We start from the raw sequence: 20,756 nt of genomic DNA, 5'->3' as shown, positions 1-20,756 counted from the left end.
GAGATCCAAACTGTAAAGACGAGGAACATTCGTCCTGGATGGAAAAGACCAGACAGATAAATGATGTTTCTGGAGACAGATCGTCCCTGATCCTCAGGGATCCCAACTCTGGGCTCAACAACAGCAGAGTCTATTCATGGCTGATCTGAGTTTACAGGTGGAAACTGGTGAACTCTGGGTGAAGACTTTCTAACCAACATGGAAAAAATGACGTCACAAGCTAATAAAAGTCGTGTTGCAGCGTCTTTGCAGAGCATCAGAGCTGAAGCTGTGAAGTGTTTTTGGTTATTCTGAGAAAATATGACTGAGAACAGTTCGTGTCATTTACTGGGCGACTGCTAATGAAGCCAACAAGACGGGCTGAAGGTTTCAGTAACACAAAGTAAGAGGAACCTGTGATGCTTCTCTCAGTCGGCGCCAGGAAATGGTCCTGAGTAATCTTTTTGAAATCCGATTTAGTTTCTTCTTTTTATTTCACAGAATCTTCTGAGCTGTGTTGATTTGTTCCTGTTCTAATCTTTATAAGATAAGAAAACCTGTATTTGCCCCACAATGGGCAAGTTGCTTTGTTGCAACAGCAGAGTAGAAGCTTTTTATTGCTTTTAAGTAAAGTTATTGCTGCTGAGGACCAGAGGGTTTAATTTGAATACTTGTTTTAAATGTCAGACACAGGCAAAGCAGAGGAACTGAAGGAGAACCGAAGATCTGACACCAGATGTTTTACTTTTTTAACTCGAGAGGGGATCTAAAATGGACGTGGTCTCCTGGTCAGTGTGTGTGTGTGTCCTGTGTGTGTGATAAACACACACAGGACACACACACCATCCCAGTGTGTCTGGGCTGAAGGTGAAGCTGCTGCAGTGTTTCCTGACACAGACCACACCTCTGAACAGCTCAGAGTCCAGTCAAGGTTCACACACTGAGCCGCCACCACACCACAGAATACAGGATGTTCATGTCAAAATAAAGGCCTGCAGACACTGCAGTAAGTTTCTGTCAGGGTTTACCTCCATTTCTAATACTCATGTATCATATTATTTAACCACAGGGCTTTATGTCTCAGTATCTGGAATCCCTCAGAACTCACTGCTGTGTGTTCAACAATATGGCAAATGAAGCTTTTTTCCTTCTTTCAGAAACACAGTGTTAGTTAGAGCTTTAACTTTATTTTAGCAGTTTATTGTCCTGCTGGGTCTGTTTTTGATCATTCTCCCTGCAGAAAAGTAACAGACTGTTACCACGTGTCTATGTCACACACTGTTTTATAATAGTAACGACAATTAGAATAATAATTTACAAAGTTAGATAAATAAACATTTAAAGATAAATGAACATTTATAAAGGTGATAATACAGCACTGTAACAGTAAATGTCACCACACATTTAAGCTACATGAACTCACAGTATATATTTATTAATTGATTACTAATTGATTTGTCCAACGGCAGCTCCTAAACGTGACTTTTATTGTGAAACCAGTTTCCGGAAGTGCACGTGTTTATCCGGTGTAACTTGGTGAACCGTTCCCGTTACCGACGGACTGACTGTGTCGTTACCAGACGACGGACACTGAGGTGGTTCCCACCGTTAATTTACCGTGTTGTTTACCGGAGCTGCTTCCCGCCAACATGCCGCACACGGTCATCACGACGACGACTACGACCAGGACGTCCGGGGACGGTGTCCTGGACACGGGCTACACCCGGACCATCCCGGGACTGCTCAAGATAGGACAGATGGTGAGAGTCGGTCCAGCTGCAACAAACCGGGATAACTCGGGGTTTGTCCGGGGTTTGTCCGGGGATGGTCCGGGCATGGTCCGGGGTGCCGGAGCGGAACTCCGGGTGGGTTCACTCCGACATCCCCGGACCGCATTAGCCAACGTTAGCCCGGCCCGACCCGTTAGCTTCGCCGTTAACGTGGAGTCTGTGTAGAACTGGGTCTGAAAGTTTCCTGGTAATTACTGATGATTATAGCGCTGCACAATTAGTTATTAATAATAATCATTATTATTGATTGATTAACGTTATGATTCATCTCGTCTAGAAAAAATCAGACCTCAAAGTCTTTAAGTCTGATAAAAAAAACAAAGATCCTTTAAAATCAAACCAAAGATCCTTTAAAAACAAACCAAAGATCCTTTAAAGTCAAACCAAAGATCCTTTAAAATCAAACCAAAGATCCTTTAAAAACAAACCAAAGATCCTTTAAAGTCAAACCAAAGATCCTTTAAAAACAAACCAAAGATCCTTTAAAAACAAACCAAAGATCCTTTAAAAACAAACCAAAGATCCTTTAAAAACAAACCAAAGATCCTTTAAAAACAAACCAAAGATCCTTTAAAAACAAACCAAAGATCCTTTAAAAACAAACCAAAGATCCTTTAAAAACAAACCAAAGATCCATTTCCTTTCGTTTCACTTCCACATATTCAGTATTTTAGTTTCCAGAGTCATCGCTGCAGCTCTACACAGAAAGACTATCTTCAGTCAATTAATCTCTTTGGATTAATCAGTTAAAGGTCTTCAGTTTTCTGTGATCCAGGACACATTTGTACCGTCCTGCTGCCACCAGCCCTCATTAAGGACTACATGTGGGCTCATCCGCCAGGGAAAATAGTCCCCACTAATGCTCAGTTTTTAAAGATCCTGTAGGAACTAATGGGCTTAGAGCCACAGAGGAGGGAAGTCAGGAACAGACGCACCAACATGTTGGTTTGAGTTAACACCTGAAATTTGATGAAAACAGAAAAATGAAGAATAATTTAACTTTTCTGATTTGCTTTTTTCCCAGCTTGCCTTGCTGGTCGCCTTCCTGTGCGTCCACTGTGTCCGGGGTTGGCCCAGCTGGGCGACCTTCCAGTACTTTGAGGTGGTGACGCTGTGGTTCCTCATCGCCTTCCTCATCTTCTTCCTCATGCACCTGTTCAGGCTGCAGCTGAAGATGCCCTGCATCAACTGGCCGCTGACGGTGAGCGGGACCGAACACATGGTGTGGTGTCCGTTTTATGGTGAGGTGTGAGGTCAGTGAAAGGTGAAAGGTTAAGTCTCCAGGAAACGAGTGGAGGTCAATGTAAAGGCCCCACGGGGAACGAAGACACCCTTGTGTGCACGTGCGTGTGGTGTCAGAGCTGCAGGGTGACGAGCACCGTGCACGTTAGTCTCTTCTCGCTATCACTGCTGCTGATCAGCAGCGTCACACACAACAGGAACAGAGACTAATGTGTCTTCGCCTGTCGAGCTGGAAAAAGGTCTGATCTTTATCTCCTCGTCGATGTTGTTGCACTTCCTGATGTTGTTTGCTTGTGTAAATACCAAATCCACAAGTTTCCTTCCAGCCGATTGTCAAACCGGCCGAATTCAAAGTGGATTAATCTGAGCTTGAGCTTCAGAGTCTCAGGGTGAGACATGAACGTGTTGGATCACGTAGACTGTATTTGTCTTGGTGTCTTCTGCTGGTCCCTCAGGACACTGAGCCGAAGTGCAGACCAGACACCGGCTGCTCTGTGGAGAGTTTTTATGTTTGTATTGTAGATTCATCTGTTTATTATGTTTGAAATTATCATGTTATCAACAAGGGCTTAGTCTCAACACAACAATTGGTGCCGGATCCATCGGTGAGAGAGAGCGCTCTGATTGGCTGTTCAGCTCTGAGCGTCACTGTAGTCTCCATGATTTGACTTATTTAGTCCAGTTTCTCCTCATTTTTCTCCTCCACCTTTTCCTGCCAACAGCAGCTCCACCTGCAGCTTCTTCTCAGACCTGTTCTGGATCAGAAGCAGCAATAAACCGTCTGTGGTGTGAAGATGATCACACTCCGTATATCTGCAGTGTAGGTCTTCCACTGTCCCTATTTGAATGACCGATACAGACTTCCGCCCCCTGCTGGTGTGGAGAGGTATTTCCTCTCATCAGACGCAGAACGTACGATCTGGTTGGCAGTGGGCTGGAGTCTGTGTGGTGCGTTCAGTGGCACCTTTTGGTCCAGACGAAGGTGACGTTCAGAGACACAACAGCCTTCATGACTAAGTACAGCTGAAAACCGATGTTTGCAGGTGTAGGGTGGATCTGTTTGAACTAGTCATTTAAAGCCTTGGTACAAGTGTTTGTGTCTAAAACAGGGTTGTGATCTGCAGATCACCAGATCAGTGCGGAGATGTTTAATGTCGGACATCAGACTGTGCCGTGTTGAGCAGAAACATTATCAGAAAGTTTGTGTCTCACAGAACAAACCTGTTTCTGCTGTTTCAGGAGTTCTTTCATTACTTTGTGGGCTCCATCCTCATCCTTATCGCCTCCATCATGGCAGTTGTGAAGGGTCATGGAGTTTCAGCGCTGGTGGCCGGATCGGTAAGTGACCTGGCTGAACCTGTAGCAGCACCGTGGGGAATAAAAACCACAGCGGACCTGTTCGATCCCGCTGCAGAATTCACCGTGTCCCCTGAAACACCACAGATTCTTTGGGAGGGATGAAAAGATGGAATTACTGGATGTAACTCTTGTAACAAACTCCATAAACGGGGATCAGAACAGGTCAGCTGGTGGAAAAAACAATCTAAACGTCCTTTGTACCTTCATGTTCAGTGACAGCAACAGGCTGATTTCCAGTTCCAGTTTCATCCTCTGGTAGAGTTTAGCTAAACAGTGTCTTATCAGTCAATTTAAAACTTCTCAAATTTGTCGGATGTCAGTGTTGATCTTTTGATCACTGACTGTGTTTGTGTCTGTGGTTGCTCTGTCCAAACACCCTCCACCCTGAAAAATAACTATTAAAACCTGCTGGGACTTCCGTCCGTCCGGCCTCTGTCACTTTGCCCTGCGTCTAATTACAGGAAGTCACATTAAATTCTTCAGTGGTGACATTATTCCTGCGTTTCTTTATGGTCCTTAATCTGACCTGCATCTCTTCACACATCTGAAGATCAGTTTTTAGATTTTATGGATTCATTTCATCTGGGAGCTCCTGAGAAATATGATGTTTGTCTGCAAAGGAGACTTTGCAGAAAGTACAGAAACATCTGCTGTGACCTTTGGATTAATCTGAACATGGACTCTGTCGTGTTTCTTTGCAGGTGTTTGGGTTCATAGCGACGTTCCTGATGGCCATTAATTTGTGGACATCCTACAGTGCGAGTTGTGGTCCTCATCAGACTGGTGAGTCACAGCAGCAGCTCCTCATGTGTCATTACAGCTGGAAACACACATTCATCTCCTCAGAGAATAAGATGCAGAACAAACATCCAACACAAGACGTGATGTGAGGGGCTCAGCTCTGCCTGCAGCCATACGACATTAATGACGTTTCTTTATTTGACACGTTAAGGGCTGAGTTGGAGCAGTGAGAATTATTGCTTTAATGTTCAATACCTGGGGCTTCGCTTGTTGGATGAAATGTGAAACCTCTTCAGGTCTCAGGTCCATTTGTAAACTTCAGCTCCTCATGTTTCTTTGTTTAGCGTTTTACCTCCCGCAGTTTGTCCTGAAACTGCTTCTGAGATGCTCCGGTGTCATAATCAGCCTTTTTATGGATTAGCTTACTTCACTGAGCAGTTTATTTAGCTTTAGCCTACGTTCAAACAGTATTTTAGAGTTCGAATAACAAGCGACTGCTCTATCACCTACTGTGCTCTGACTGCTATCTGACTGGTTATGACACTGAGGTAGCAGTGCTACCAGCACTCATCATTTTGTGAATGGGCTCTTTAAAAAACCAAACCTAGGTCAGACTTGTGACCCAGATTCACATGAAAAAGATTTTCACTCTACTGGCAGCAGAACTTTTTCCCTCCTCACCCTTTTCTCCTTTTCCTCCCATCCTTCCCTCCAGGTGCAACAGTGTAAAAGTGATCCCTAATGAAGAAACCAGACGGCTGTGTTGCCAGTCGCTGTGTCCTGACCAATTTTCTGCCTGGCAACCACCTGGATAATTGACCTGATTGGATTATATCTCATACAGCAGAGGTAACAGAAGTGCTTATCCAGGACCAGTGGTCATTGTTAATAGCCTGAAACATAAATATCCCTGACTATCCCAGTAAAAGCAGAGAGGACAGTAGTTGCAGTATTACTCCCAGTCATGTTTAAATTCCTCATCAAGTCTTATCAAGTCATAGTTTCATGTTAAAGGTGCTCAGTGTTGCATTTTAGCCATCGATGTATCACAGAATCACTGTGAGCAGTCACCAGGTGTTATTGTTAGGACTACATTTCCCATCATCCCTGCTGCTTCCTGTCCTCACCTCACTAGGGCAAGTGTCTTAAATTGTGTCTTAAATTGTCTTAAATTGCTTCCACCACCTGCCATCAAAGGTTCAGAGAAGCTTTTTAGGGAAGTTTAGCTCTGAAGGTTCGACGTCCAGATGATTTCACCTCACACGTCACTCGAGTGCATCCACAGTCTCCGCTCGCCTCTCGAACAAAATCCAGCTTAATGTGCTCGATTCCATTCCAACTTTTATGTTTTTCTTTGGAAATTCTTCAAGCTGAGTAAATGCTGGACCACAAGTCCCCTCGTCTACAGTAATGCACAGTATAGCCCTGTTAGCCTGCCATGCTAATTTTGGCTAGCACACTAAAATATCTAGAGTCTAGTTTGCTAACAAATGTTGACAAGCTAATGTTTTACTGAAAGTCATTGGATGCCAGTGATTCTGTTAGCATGCTAAAACAGTACTCAGGGCTCAAAGGTTCATGTGTGCTAAAAAGCTGTAGCTGAAAATTGTATATGGCACAATGAAAATGTAAATGCTAGCATGTGCAAACGCCAAAAACTGAAGTGCTGCATCTTTGTGTGATTCAAAGAAAAGTCTGGTGTTGATCTGTATTTTGCTTCTTGTTAGCAGAGCCAAACTACCACCACCAAGCAGTTTTATTCAACTTGACTAACTTTAATAAAAACTACAGCGCCCATGTGTTTTAAGAAAATATAAGCCCCTTTAAAATTCAACACTGTGGTTTCCATCTTCAGCCAATGTGCTTGGAGCTGAGAGCCGCAGAGTAAAGTCAGAAAGTTGAGTCTGCACGTAGGATTTATTTAGAATAAATAAAATACAGAGTAACACCAGTCTTTATCCTTCAATCGCTGCAGTGTTATTAGCTGCCACTGGTAAAATGACATTAGCTTTTATGAGAGTGAACTAAATCTTTCTCTGTGTGGGGCAGTATCTCCTGTAAGCATCACATTAACTCTCCACACTGTCTTCTGTGGAAATCAGTTTGCCGTGAGCTCCGGCAGCCGTCGGCATCAAAACCTTCTGAGCAGTGTTTATTACAGTTTACTACGAGATCCAGTCCAGTTTTTCAAATGGACAAAACCCGTACGGCCGTTCTTGGTGCTTGTAGAAATCTAATTTACAATTTTTTCCACAGTGCAGTCAGATGGCACATCAGTAACATAAATGGTGCAGCAGACAGAGCACAGTGTCCAAATAAAGTCATGGTTATCGTGTGGAGCCTGCCAGGGGTCATATGAAAAGTACTGACGTGGAAATGTGTTTGCACAGATTAATAAAACATCTATAGATTAATCAAGTGTCGAATAAAACAAATAACAAACATGTAATAAAACATACAGATTCTAATAAAACAGATTTGAAACTTTTCTACATGAATTCTAAGGATAGTGATTGATAAAACATTATAAAGGTATGTACGGATCAATACATCTCAATTTAGAGCGGATTAATAAAATTAATCTGTGGAATAAAATTTACACACAAATGTGTGTAGAGATAAATAAAATGGCGGATTACTAAAACATATGGCTGAATGAAAAGTATGTTAATAAAATATAGGCAGTGATAATCTACACGCAGCTGAATAAACCTACAGATCAGTAAATAAAAGGGAAACTATGTCGTATGTGTGAAAGAATAATCAAATGCACAGTAAAAAACCACATGCATGAAAAGAATAAAATGGACACATAGATCAATAATACATGTTATAATACAATATACTCTATGTACTCATATAAAAAACATGCATGGTTCAATAAAATGTATAGTCAGATTAATAAACTCATTTGAAGGTTTGAGACTTTCAGAATAAGGGTCCAGCATTTAAAGCTCTAAATTGTACTTGTTTTATAAAAGCTTTAAAGACATGCAGCAGTTATTTATCACACGAGCTAAACAAAAGCACAGACTAGTGACAGGCGTCAGAGAAATTGTGAAAATACTGTAAATATTCTGCACAGCCGTTGGACAATTCTGACTGAAAGCACAAGAAAAACGTGAAAATACCTTTATCCCTGTATGTTGTAGTTACACGCCATTAATCTATGTGCAGGGATTTCCACAGCATATGGCCCCGGCTCCAGACGTTTCTGACCAATCACAGCATCTGTGCCGTTAAACAAACGTCTCGTTAGCAGCAGATTTACATTCAGCTTGTTTTTAGTTCTACAAACATTTCTGATGGACTGACTGTGCAGCGTCATATCAGCTATTACCCACGTTAGAGTAGTTAGTTTGAAGATGTAGAAGTGACTATTATATATTGACCCTTTCAAACAAAACCTTTGTGATACCTTTGTTAATGGTTTTATTACAAAACCCTTTTTTAATTAAGAAGCCGGAGATCACAAACTTTTGTGTAAGCACATGCTTTTATACAAGAGCTTTATTTAAATAAAATAAAAAACTTGAAAACAATGGAATTGTTGTTAGGCTAAAAGCATTTCTGCTAAATCTGAAGCTCAGCGTAGCTCTTAGCTGACGAGCTAATGCTAGCATTAGTCAGTTTAGTTTTATTTGAACTTCATGAACGTTGACGTTGACGTGGTTTCACTTTACAGAAAAAGGTAAATCGCCCGTGAACGAAGATGAAAGTTTGATCCAGAGTATACAGAGCATACGCTAACATAGCAACAACATGACTGAAACATCATGTTGCTTCAGTTCTATGCTAGCATTAGCAGACAAGCTCATTTTAGCCCAGCCAGTGGATTCTGACCTGTTAGCCTGCCTCAGACAGGAAATCCCTGATAGCTTGTTGGATGAACAATAAAAACATGAGGCGTGTTAGTTTGATCAAGAGGAATGATTAGGTAGTTACTGACTTTAGAACTTAAACCTTATTGTGTACATATCGAAGTTAGCACATTTAGCTTCCTGACCTGGTAAAAACTGAAATCTGTGCCATATTTACTAAGAGTTTACCAGACCTCTGTTTACGTCCATTTTGGGAAGTTCAGGAAACGCTGAGTGACAAATAATTTCTGCTGCTGAATCAGTTCTGCTGGAGAAATGTTTGTAGAATTAAAAATGAGATTTTTTTTATTGAAAGTCTGTGTGTTGGCAGAGGCTTGAATGAAAATCACTGGTGTGGTCTGTGATTCATTGGAGACTTTCCTGCCATTCCCTGCTTCAGACTGTTGATGCTGTAAAACTGTTACTGCCTTACTGTCGATCAGATGCCAAATATCTTAATGTGATGCTTCAGATTTTGCACTGAACGTGTCTCTGCGTCTCCTCTGCAGCAGCACAGAATGAGGATTCACGTCTAATTGGATTAAAACTGAATGTTTCACTGCAGGTTATCGTCCTACCCCTGGTGCCCCTGCACACTGTGTGAAAACAGCAGGTCTGGTGATTACAGCTGAAACAATCAGTTTATTAATCAGATAATCAATCATAGGAAAAATATTATGAAACTATTTTGATAATTAGTAACTTTGGTTTATTTGTCAACGCAGAACAATATTTGGACACATTATATATATAAATAACACATCAGTCATTTGTCACATCAGTTGAAAATAAATGTTACCTGAGCAGAATCACACAGTGTCCAGGGGTCCTTCTGGTTTAACACCTTGTTATACTCACAACTATTCAAAAGCTGTTTTTTATGTAGCAAAATGTTCCCACGTTTCAGTTTCGTTCCTCTGATGGTCCAACACGTTCACGGATTTGCTGCTTCTTTGCACTGGATTTTTTTTTGACATGTGAAAGCTTCATTTCTGTTAAAGATGCACCGATGCCATTTCAGCTTGATGTTCATTAATATATTTACTGTCAGAGAGAAAATCGTTTTGATCTGTTTAGATTTGGACAATGTGCTTTAATTTGTTTCACAATTTTGTATTTGTACCTTGAACATGTTTTGATATACCAGTCTGTTCCATCATGTCCGGTTCTGGTATCAGTTTTCAGTACTTTCTTTGGTGCATCCATTATTTTTTGACCCAACCACTGGGTTGTTTATTGCTGCCTGGGCGTTTTGTGTGGAACCAGAATGAATCTGTTAATTGATCAGAGTTTGGTCGTTGATTGTCAGTTTCAGGAAAGAGGCTTGATCTTTGCTGATGATCAAAACTCTGTGGTCACCATCCATGTTTCTCCACACAGACTTGGACCAGAGATTGATTCAGGCTCCTCACACAACCAGGCTGTTTACATTTTTTATTCAGGCCTGTGTGTATTTTCTGATGCTTATTGATAATCTTCTCACTGATGCAAAGTGACCTGATGTAAGGCTGTTGGTCCACTGGGAGATACTGTAGACGGACCTGGAGTCTGGTGGTTTATACGTACTGATCCAGGATCATCTTACAGTGGGTTATGGTGTAAGATGAACATCTCACAGGGAAAAACAAATCTTTGAAACAAAGACCAAGAGCAAATGCTCCTCCTGTTATGTGAATGGAATAGTGAATATACAAACTCACTGAATGACAGGCCTCCTTTCAAAAAACTGATCAGAAGGTGTAAAACAAAACACCTCAATCATCATTTGCTCTCGTGGACCATTTGATTGTATCACATGATCTTCCGATCTTTTCTTAGCACCAGGTAATAAAACTGTTCACCCTCAGGTGAGTCTGTTTCACAATCTGGTCTTTTCAAATTCAAGAATGTAAATCCAAACTTTACATTTAGGTGCGTTTATGTTGTTTGTACCGACTCGAATAGAAAAATATGTAATACCAAGTATTACAGGGCCAAAATCCAAAATATCAATACTGACATTGACAGTGTGTATTGTCTGAAGTTACTAAAGTATTATTATGTACTATGTAACATCTTTTGATACGTTAGGGGATTGTTTTCCCTTTCCTTGTCAATGAGGCTGTTAGCTGCTAGTGATTTTGTATTCTCACCATTCTTCCAATAAAACATTTGGTTTGGGATCTGAGACATGTCCTTTCACAGTCCTGGATCAGTACTAGAGCTAAACCATGAAGTGACACAGATGTGGTCCAAGCCCAGTGGACTCAAACATCCTGATATTTTTGGTTATTTAGGTTTTTCTCCAAAGTGCCTTAATGTTCTGTTGACGATTGATCCATTAACCTGCCACGTGCAAGCTAATGGGCCGACATGGTTTCAGTGAAGAAAAACTGAAGAAAACGGACCCAGATTAAAAATCGCAAGTTGTTTCTGCTGGTGATGAAGTGATTTTATTATATTTTAAAATATATAGTATCCACAGTATTATATATGTCACATCGCAAAGACCTCACATGACTTGTGTTCTTTTTCTACATTTTTTAAATACAAGTTGCTGTTTGTTGCATGTTGTAAATTAAAGGCTCATTGCACCATTTCTGTCTCACACTAATGTCAAGTTTGTATGAAACACAAGAAAAGCCAAAAAAGATTTGATCTGATTCCATCATTGAAAAACAAACACAGGTCAACTTTACAATCAGGGAAAAAAACAGCACATTAATCTGCCACAAGACGTGGACATTCAGAAATAAACTGACCTGTGTGCTTCTACTGCTTAACTGAATTTTATTAATAATGCTGATTTTAAAAAGTAATTAGACAGTTTCTAACTTATGCACTTACCTTTACTCTCTACATAAAGTCCTACTGCATTTGGCTACTGTATTAATGCTAATTGATTAAAGTGTCTGCAATAATAAATGATACAACTAAAAACAATGGGACACTGACACAGTCCTAACCACATGACGCAAAACTGAATTTTTTACATACATTTTGTTGATAATACTTTCGTGAAAGTAAATGCTGGATTCTGACTTATTGTCAGTCATGGGTGACAATGAGAAGACTAGGTCAAGCTACTTTCAGTAAATAAAATCCATTTAGTCTGAACTAAATGTAGAATGTTTGAACTTAAGCTTCATCTTCAGGATACAAGAAAAAATAAATAATTTATTTACATTTTGAAAGAGAAATGGTCCAAAGATTGTTCCCTGTGGAACACCGCATCCCCTGGATTTGACAAGGTGACACTTCTATCTACATAATGAAAATGAAATATAAAATATATAAATTATTATAATTTTCTGTGTCAGCCATTACAGTAACCACACAGGATGAAATGCTGAGAATCCATCAACGTTTTCTGGCTTTGAGTTTTACACTTGGACTTTCATGGTAAATGGACAATTCAAACCTTGTTTTAGAAAAACCCTAAAAACAACTTGAGTTTAGTTTTTAACAGAATCAGTGTATACCCTACCTGTCCTTCTCTGAGCTTTTGTTTTAGCTCATTTGTTGATGTCGAATAGTTGGAAAATGAAAAATTAAAATGAAAATTAAAATACTAGTAATTAGTTTCATTATTCACCAGATCATTCATATTTTGTTGGTCCTTCAGGACTGTAAACAAGTTCAAATATCTAGCATTCACCTTGTTTACATGGATATTCTTTCAGCGACAGAGGTGGACTGGGTTATTCTCGGTCATGAGTCTTTACTTGGCAGCTTGTGCAAACACCGGCAGGTGATGGAAACCAGCAGCAGCTCTGCTCTTGTGTTTACACCGAGTACTGGAAACCATTATAAGCTTTGCCAGCAGGTGCAGGGTGTCCGTCATGGAACATCTATTTGTGTGTAGCAGACTGCAGGTACTGTATGTGCTTCAGATCACCTGAAGAAGGACAAAAGGAAGCTCTGGGATGTAGGTAAGTGGATGTTGTCGTTTCTGCAAATTCGTAGCCGTCTGGTGAAATTTGGCATTTTGAATAGAAATATGGCACATAGACGAGGCTTGGACTGTTTCCAGCTGAGCTCCCTCGTCTTTCTGAGCCACATCAGGTCTCACACTGAAGATAATTAGATCTGGAGATGAGAACATAGACTGTAGATGAAGATGACGATGTGTCACTAATATTCTGAGTATGCTATTTTGTTTGTATGACACATTTACATCCAGAGTCTGTGCAATAGTGACCAGAGGCCTGTTGGTCCTGCTGGTAAAAATTCTCTAACAATTATTAATGAGCAGTTTGTTTTATTTTGAAAGGCTGTGAACCTGCCTCTGGCTCAGTGCCACATGTTTTACAGTTCGATGTTTTCTGAGATAGAAACATTAATAATCCTGCAGCATGTTGCAGGTGAGACAGCAATAACAACAACATTCATGCTGTTTGTTTGTTGTGGTGGCTGTACCCCCCCCCCCCCCCCCCCCCCCCCCACTGCAGAGTGAGTGAGGGCAGGGCATAATGTGAAATCTGAGTCACAGCTCGCTCTCCAGAGGACGCTTTGTTTCCTGAACTTAGAGAGAGAGTCAGCAGCAGATTTTATTATCAGTGATGATCAATACAATCAGAGGTTTTGATTTGATTTTATTAACAGTCTGAAGGGTTAAGGTCCCCACACCAGCACAGTGTTCACATTTCTGCACCTTTTACTAAATGAAACCCTGATTGGGGGGGGGGGGGGGGGGTGTTATGTTATGTATTATAATTATTATAATTATATATTATACGAACTGACCATTGAGAAAACCACAGCAGGTGAGACAGACGGTTTTCAGACGAGGTTACAGTTCTCAGGTTTATAATTTCACTGTGTCACACAACAGATAACAAATATATCACCTGTGTGGGGGGAGGGGTCTCCGGTCTCCATGGAAACCGACTCAAACACGGAAGTACGCCATCTCGTCCTGTGCAGGTGAGCAGCACGACACGTCACAGCACACCTGTTTATTAACCTGAACCGAAGCTTTTCAGAGGAAAACGTTTCTGTTAAAGTCTGTAAAGCAGCTGTGCGTCTATTATCGGACATCACGGTGTCACCGCCGTTCCTCTCTTTTCTCGGTTTATTATCGTGAACAACCGTCATCCACCTTCAGTTTGATGCACAACCGATTTACCGCTGAAATACAGGCCCTGATGCGTCTAGTTCCATTGTCGGACAGAGCGTCAATAAAATAAGACTTTTTAAAATCCGGTCACACCAACAAAATAAAAGACCTTTATTCTTAATGCGGGGTTTTCAAAATAAAATGTGTACCTTTTTCAGGACAGGTGACTATTTGGATGGTTCTATTAATTTTGCAACGTGGCAGTTTCTCAGATATTAATTCAAGACCATAGTTACCTATACTAAATAATATTATAATTATAATATAATTAATATTATTATTTCCATTTATTATTTTTTTCTGCCTTGAGTTTCCAGGACGAGTGTGAGCCCATGTGCAGTGAACCTGTCCTCGGTCCTCAGGTGAGCACAAAGGATGCCCAGGTTTCAGGAGCTGGAGTCGGGTCAGCCTCTGGTTGCTAAGAGATACAACATCCTGCAGAGTCTGGGGCGAGGAAGTTTTGGATCCGTGTATCTGGTTCTGGACACCAGAGCGACAGATGGCGAGCAGCTGTGAGTAGATTCACTTCAGCGTTTTCTCTAAATATCAGATCTGTTTTCTCTGTCAACAAAATAAATGGACAGTGAGATTAAACACGAGGCAGTAACAATAAAATGCATGAATAAACTAAAACCTATTAAAGGTGTGAAACAATAAAATACATGAAGTAAAGTGCTCAGATTGTTGCTGAACAGATTTAACAGCTGCTCTGGTTTGAAAGTGTACACCCCTATTTTACTCCTTGGTTTATTCCTGGTAGTACCTTGTGCAGTACAACATGCAGTACTGTGTACTCTAATGTTGATATGTTTTCTAGTTCAGCATCAGATTTAAAGCAGGTTGTCTGTTGTTTCCTGCATCTTTTCATTACGTCCGTCCATCATGTGAGAGAAGAGAGTGTGGGACAGTGAGGAGCTTTGTGCTGTGCAGTTGTGCAGGTTGTCAGCAGGTGGCAGCATTGGCCTGCTCACAAACACACTGTGTGTGTGTGTGTGTGTGTGTGTGTGTGTGTGTGTGTGTGTGTGTGTGTGTGTGTGTGTGCGTGCGTGCGTGCGTGTGTGTGTGTGTGTGAGAGAGAGATTAAACCTGCCAGGGCTGATCTGGGTTCAGTGAAGCAGAGTCAGACTGGAAACATCTTCAGGTCGACATCAATGTACAAAAAAGAGCAGAATCCTGAAACAGAACAGTTGAGCTTCAGTGACGTGACACCGTCACACTGTTCAGATTTTATCTTTTATTTTCTCCTTTCGACACGTTGGAGCAGTGGTGTCTCGCTGTCTCCTCCCAGCAGCAGGTTGTGGGCTTGAACCCTGGTGGACCCCACATGAGATTAAACAGGAACCTTCTCGCTGTGAGGAGACAGTGCTAACCACTGTGCTGCTGTGCTTCCCCCTTATTAGAACTGAAATGTTTTCGTTTCTGATCACATTATAGATATAACCCTTAAGTCCTGCAGGCGTGTTTTAATCATTTCTGCCTCATATGGACAAACAGCTCCACAGCAACGAGGCCAAACTCAACAAACTTGGAAAAGCTGCATTTAGGAGAATTTTGAAACACAATAAGTCTCTGTGTTTCAGTCCTCAGGTCAGGGTCAGCGATCATTGACCTTTAGCTTCTGCCAGGGGTGTTAGAAGAAAATCTGAATGAGGGGGTGCACAGCAAAAGATCAAGTTCTGTGTGCCCAGTTTTAACAACACCAACTATCACCTGGTTAAAACTGACTGTGTTGGGTCGATATAGCAGCAACACCACAGCCTCGAGCCTGTTTGAGCCTGTTTGAGCCTGTGTGAACCACCAGCTCAGACTATTCACGTGTCTTCGTTTTCTTTATAAATGTTCAGACCCTTTGTGAACGTTTGTTTTGAAAAACTATTATAGTTTCTCGTTATATAAAGTGTTATAGTTTCTAACCCTCCACCTTCTTTGTGCACATCTGTGGTCTGTCCTCTGAGGTTTTTCCTGGTCTGACCTGAGCCCTGGCCCTCACTGGCTTTGTGTGCCCACAGGTTTCTGGTCTGAAATATGCAGGGACAGGACAGTTTAGTCCCGTCAGTAAAAAGACAGGTTCTCTGTGTGTTGCTCAATGCAGCGGGTCAGAACTGAGAGTCCAGAGCTGGAGCTCAGAAGAAAGAACCGGACCACGAGTTGTCAGAACACAGATGGTGAGTCGGTGTTTGGAGTCATCATCTCTGCCCTTTCACCATCTGACAGGTCTCACCCCCCCTCCCCATCTCTCCTCCTCTGCCAAATTTAGACTCCGAGCCCCGATCAATGTGTCAGTGTTTGCTCATAAAGCTCTGTGAGTCAGAGGCAAAGCTTCGTAGCTCCATAGCTTCTCTTTTTGTCTGCGTGTCATCACAAAGTTCATGTCAGACGTGAGGAAAAGAGCTGCGGCTCTCACCTGACAGGTTCTGAAACTCATCACAATCAACACACAGACCAGCAGAGGAACAATAAGTCCTGCGGGTCTGTTTTAAGGAGGTTTCTGATGTGCCGTGACCCCGGCTGCCTGACGGGATATGGTATCCATGGCGACAGGAGAGAGCGCTTGTTCGCTGTTATCCTGGTGTTCATGTCTGAGAAACCAGAGGATGGCGCTTTGTGAGGATTTCAACACACACACACACACACAGAGGAAGTTTCTCCTTTTTCACAGGAAGCACAGATGTTCCTCCTGCGAAACACTGATGCTGGATCAACATGTTTCTGTTGTTTACAGGGGATCAGCTCTGACGAAACTCAGCTGCTGCATCCTGGTCTCAGTTACTCCGTCAGCTCAAGTCGCTCCAGTCAAATACGTTTTCAGACTGTAACAGTTTGCAGTCAAGTCTACATGTTTACTTCAACGTCCATCATCTGACTCCACTTGATCTTAATGTCCCACTTTATCTCAGCAGATCTACATTATTTGATTTAAAGAACATCAGCTATGAGAGGGCCTCCAGTCTCTGCCTTGTAGAAAGACTCTGTCTCCAGATCCACTTTTAAAACCAGGCCCATGTTCATGAAGCATCTCCAGAAGTGCAGCTCATTAAGTGTGAGCAGAACATCTCAGCTCCAGTCCCAGGATGCAGTGGTTTAGAGGCGGGTCCCCCCTGGACAGATCAGTAGCCAATCACAGGGCTGAGGCACAGAGACAGACACACACTCACATTCAATTTAGAGTCACCAACCAACCGAACCTGCATGTGTTTGGACTGTGGGAGGAGAAAACCCACACAGACACAGGGACAACATGCAGACTCCACACAGAAAGGCCCCGGGTCCACCTGGGTTCAGACCCTAATCCTGACCTGCATGTGTTTGGACTGTGGGAGGAGAAAACCCACACAGACACAGGGACAACATGCAGACTCCACACAGAAAGGCCCCGGGTCCACCTGGGTTCAGACCCTAATCCTGACCTGCATGTGTTTGGACTGTGGGAGGAGAAAACCCACACAGACACAGGGACAACATGCAGACTCCACACAGGAAGGCCCCGGGTCCACCTGGGTTCAGACCCTAATCCTGACCTGCATGTGTTTGGACTGTGGGGGGAGAAAACCCACACAGACACAGGGACAACATGCAGACTCCACACAGGAAGGCCCCGGGTCCACCTGGGTTCAGACCCTAATCCTGACCTGCATGTGTTTGGACTGTGGGAGGAGAAAACCCACACAGACACAGGGACAACATGCAGACTCCACACAGAAAGGCCCCTGGTCCACCTGGGTTCAGACCCTAATCCTGACCTGCATGAGTTTGGACTGTGGGAGGAGAAAACCCACACAGACACAGGGACAACATGCAGACTCCACACAGAAAGGCCCCGGGTCCACCTGGGTTCAGACCCACAACCTGGGAGGAGACTCCACTGTCACACAAATAAACATCATTAATATGAACGAGTTGTTCATGAAGACACATGAACAGTGAGTCCTCACAGGTGACTCATGAATCTTCCACTCAACCTTTGTCGTCCCTGTTGACCTGCTCACACCTGGACTTTCTGTTCCAGCTGAAGACCGAAGCAGATGCTGCAAAGCCTGCTGGGACATCATTTGTTAATGTCCTTATGGCTGAAAGTACGGCTCAGTCAGCTGTTACGGTCCCATGTGAGTCACTGACAGGATGGAGAGGAAGCTGTTTCTCTCTTTAAATCTCAGTAATTAGGCCGATTCTGGTCAAGGGTCAGGACAGTTTCATTCAGTTTTATTTGTTTAGCAGCAAATCATGATGAGGTCATCTCCTTACACATAGAAACTAAATGTGAGCCATTCAGGAGCCAAAAAAAGGTTTTTGTGGACAGACCTGGGTGGACCTAGAGTCCCCCCTGAGCCCTTTGTGCAGGTGCACATCTGCAACATCATGGGTCATAAAACTGTTGTGGGTTTCTGTGTTGGCTATGACGTTGCTCACAGTAAAAACATACAGTCAGTGGCTGGATTATACACACATGAGGACGAGGCGTCAGAGCCGCTCAAATGTCTGCATCATCTCAAAAATCCACTCAGAGGTGGATGTGAGCGTTTTCTCCGATTTCCTTGACCTTGTCACAAACAGCATGTGGCTGTGATCTGCTGTGGAGTGATCGATGACCGCGCTCAGAGCTCCCCACCTGCACCCCGCTGACGCCCTCACGTGCCCCTGCGGGCTGAGACCTGCTCCTCAGCCAAACCAGCTCTGCTAACACACAGATACAGACTCCTGTTGAGACGTGGAGCTGGAGGAGACATACACCTTCATCTGATCATCACACAAAGCTGCACTGATCAAAGGCTGTCATGCTTCCATTAACAGGCCTCTCGGTTAGTGTGGGGACACATAGATGTCAGAGCTGGACTTCAGAGTGGAGCCTGCGGCTGCTCCTGCAGGCAGCATGTACCTGTGCGGACCTCGTACCAAACCTGTGGAAGAGATTAGTCAGCCAGTTTCAGTCAGCACTTCTTGCTGTTCCTCTGGCGCCGGGCTGGTTTCACATGTCCGTCACCCGTCAGGAGAAACTTCCTGTCTACTTTGTTGTGGTTCTTGTCTCTTTCTTGTCGCGCAAGTCTTTTTCCATCTAAACCCTCCAGCAGCTGCGAGTCTCTTTGTGGCTGAAGCCTTGGAGCTTCATGTCGGCTCAGACTTTGAGCTGTTGGCGGCCCAGCTTGTGTTTTTCTGCTGTCGGCACCGGAGACAGAGAAACTTTCATCAGTCACACTTAAACAGACTTTCACTGAAGTTGCGTAGCAACAGAGAGCCGGCGCTCCCGGCTCGGTGAAGAGCTTCACACCGCAAAGTGAAAAAAGGAGAGCCGTCACAGTGCAGACCACAGGGAGGACTGAATGCACTGAATGAAATGGATTTTCTAGCTACAGATTATTCACTCAGGCTGTAAATTTGATTTTCCAGGAGATTTTTGGCTCCAGCAGGAGTGTCAGTTTCCCTCTGTTGGCAGAGATTCCTGGTGCTTCTAAGAGTCAAAACACAACGCAGTGGGACTGACGGGCTGGACCTGCCCGGAGCTTCCACATCTACATCATCTGGTTCTACACTGTTTGGTTTAGCATGAATTTCCACTGCTGTGGTTTTAGTTAATACAGAAGAGCTGGGTAACCTGGTGTTTACCAGCTGGACTCACTGGGCAGGAGGTGAGACTGTGGTGAAGCTGCCATTTGTACTTTATTGATGATGCTCTGTTTTTATTTTATTGTTTTACTGGAAAAGATTAAAGCTGAATAAAAAAATGTGACACATAACATGGAAAATAGACTGAGTAACTAAAACGACCTGGACCATACCACAGCACACAGGGGGAGTCTAACCCTGACAGGACCTTTACAGCCTGTACAACTTCATGACAAATCAGTATATAGTTAAATTTAATTATTTACTGTGCAAATAACAGAGAAATAGTCAGTCTGTTTAAAACCAAACACCCCTGTCCCGTTTGGCCACTTCTTCTCTCCCAGGACTTTAAAACGAGTGCTCACACAGGTGGGGCTCTCTCTGCTGGGCACCTGCAGCACAGCACAGGTGAGTGTGAACACACACAGGTGGCTCACTGCAGCAATCGGGCCTGGTGATCTGCAGCTCAATGAAAACCTCATTTCTTGTCACTATATTGAAAACTAAATGTGCGTTTGTTTCGTAGACCTTCTGTCTTTGTCAGCTACAGTCTGCAGAACGCCTCAGATACAGGAAGTAAAGTACATTTACCCCCGTGAGTGGGTGGAGAAAACAAGCAGGTGGTGATTCATGATTGGACCATTTGAATTCATTGATGCCACAGAAGTAGATTCATACTTCAGTGCATTTGAGAGAAAGGCTGCAGCTTTAAAATGGCCTCTTCTTTTATGATGTGAGTTTGTACATCAGTGTGTATTGAAGACAGTTTAGATTATGAGACAGTTCAAGCTGCTGTTCTCTGCATTTATGAACTGGTGCCTGAGGCAAATAGGCAAAAAAACAAAGTGAGTGGAGGATCTGAAGCAGAGCTGATTAGAGAAAGTGAAGTCAGTCAACAGTGTAAACGCATTGAAACAGGTTTTATTTCAGGACTTTATTTTTGGACTGTGGAGCTCGGGTGTCTGCAGAGCCTGAAGCTGGGCAGAGGAAGGAGCGATGTGCTAATCAACCAGAGCCTCCGTGTTCCCTGCTCACCAGTTTAACAAGAACAGGAGAGAAGAGCTGCTGTGTGAGGAGCAGCTGATGACC

At 42.9% G+C, this 20,756-nt stretch overlaps 2 protein-coding genes across 5 annotated transcripts in view; both read left to right on the top strand.

The window, feature by feature from the left end:
• Nucleotides 1-1,507: 1,507 nt before the first annotated feature.
• On the top strand, nucleotides 1,508-11,547 carry cmtm7 (CKLF-like MARVEL transmembrane domain containing 7). The gene is made up of 5 exons (XM_026317044.1): nucleotides 1,508-1,739; nucleotides 2,794-2,970; nucleotides 4,251-4,349; nucleotides 5,072-5,153; nucleotides 5,827-11,547. The coding sequence occupies exons 1-5, from the start codon at nucleotides 1,629-1,631 to the stop codon at nucleotides 5,838-5,840; spliced, it is 483 nt and encodes a 160-aa protein (XP_026172829.1). The 5' UTR covers nucleotides 1,508-1,628; the 3' UTR covers nucleotides 5,841-11,547.
• Nucleotides 11,548-13,705: 2,158 nt separating this feature from the next.
• nek11 (NIMA-related kinase 11) overlaps nucleotides 13,706-20,756 on the top strand; it is a 62,142-nt gene continuing 55,091 nt past the window's right edge. Inside the window, exons 1-2 of one of the 4 annotated variants that reach the window (XR_004463233.1) lie at nucleotides 13,706-13,876; nucleotides 14,432-14,581. Coding sequence is in view for 1 of the 4 variants with exons in the window: in XM_033325579.1 (XP_033181470.1) it covers nucleotides 14,445-14,581 (137 nt within the window). In the remaining 3 variants the exon portion in view is untranslated. Of the gene's footprint in view, nucleotides 13,877-14,214; nucleotides 14,233-14,379; nucleotides 14,582-20,756 lie in introns of those variants that run through there. The other 3 variants (XM_033325579.1, XR_004463231.1, XR_004463232.1) reach the window with 3 other exon arrangements.

The sequence above is a fragment of the Mastacembelus armatus genome, chromosome 16 (genome assembly GCF_900324485.2).
Source record: "Mastacembelus armatus chromosome 16, fMasArm1.2, whole genome shotgun sequence".
NCBI lineage: Eukaryota > Metazoa > Chordata > Actinopteri > Synbranchiformes > Mastacembelidae > Mastacembelus > Mastacembelus armatus.
Note: the sequence above shows the minus strand (reverse complement) of the source record. Positions and strands in the feature narration are given on the sequence as shown.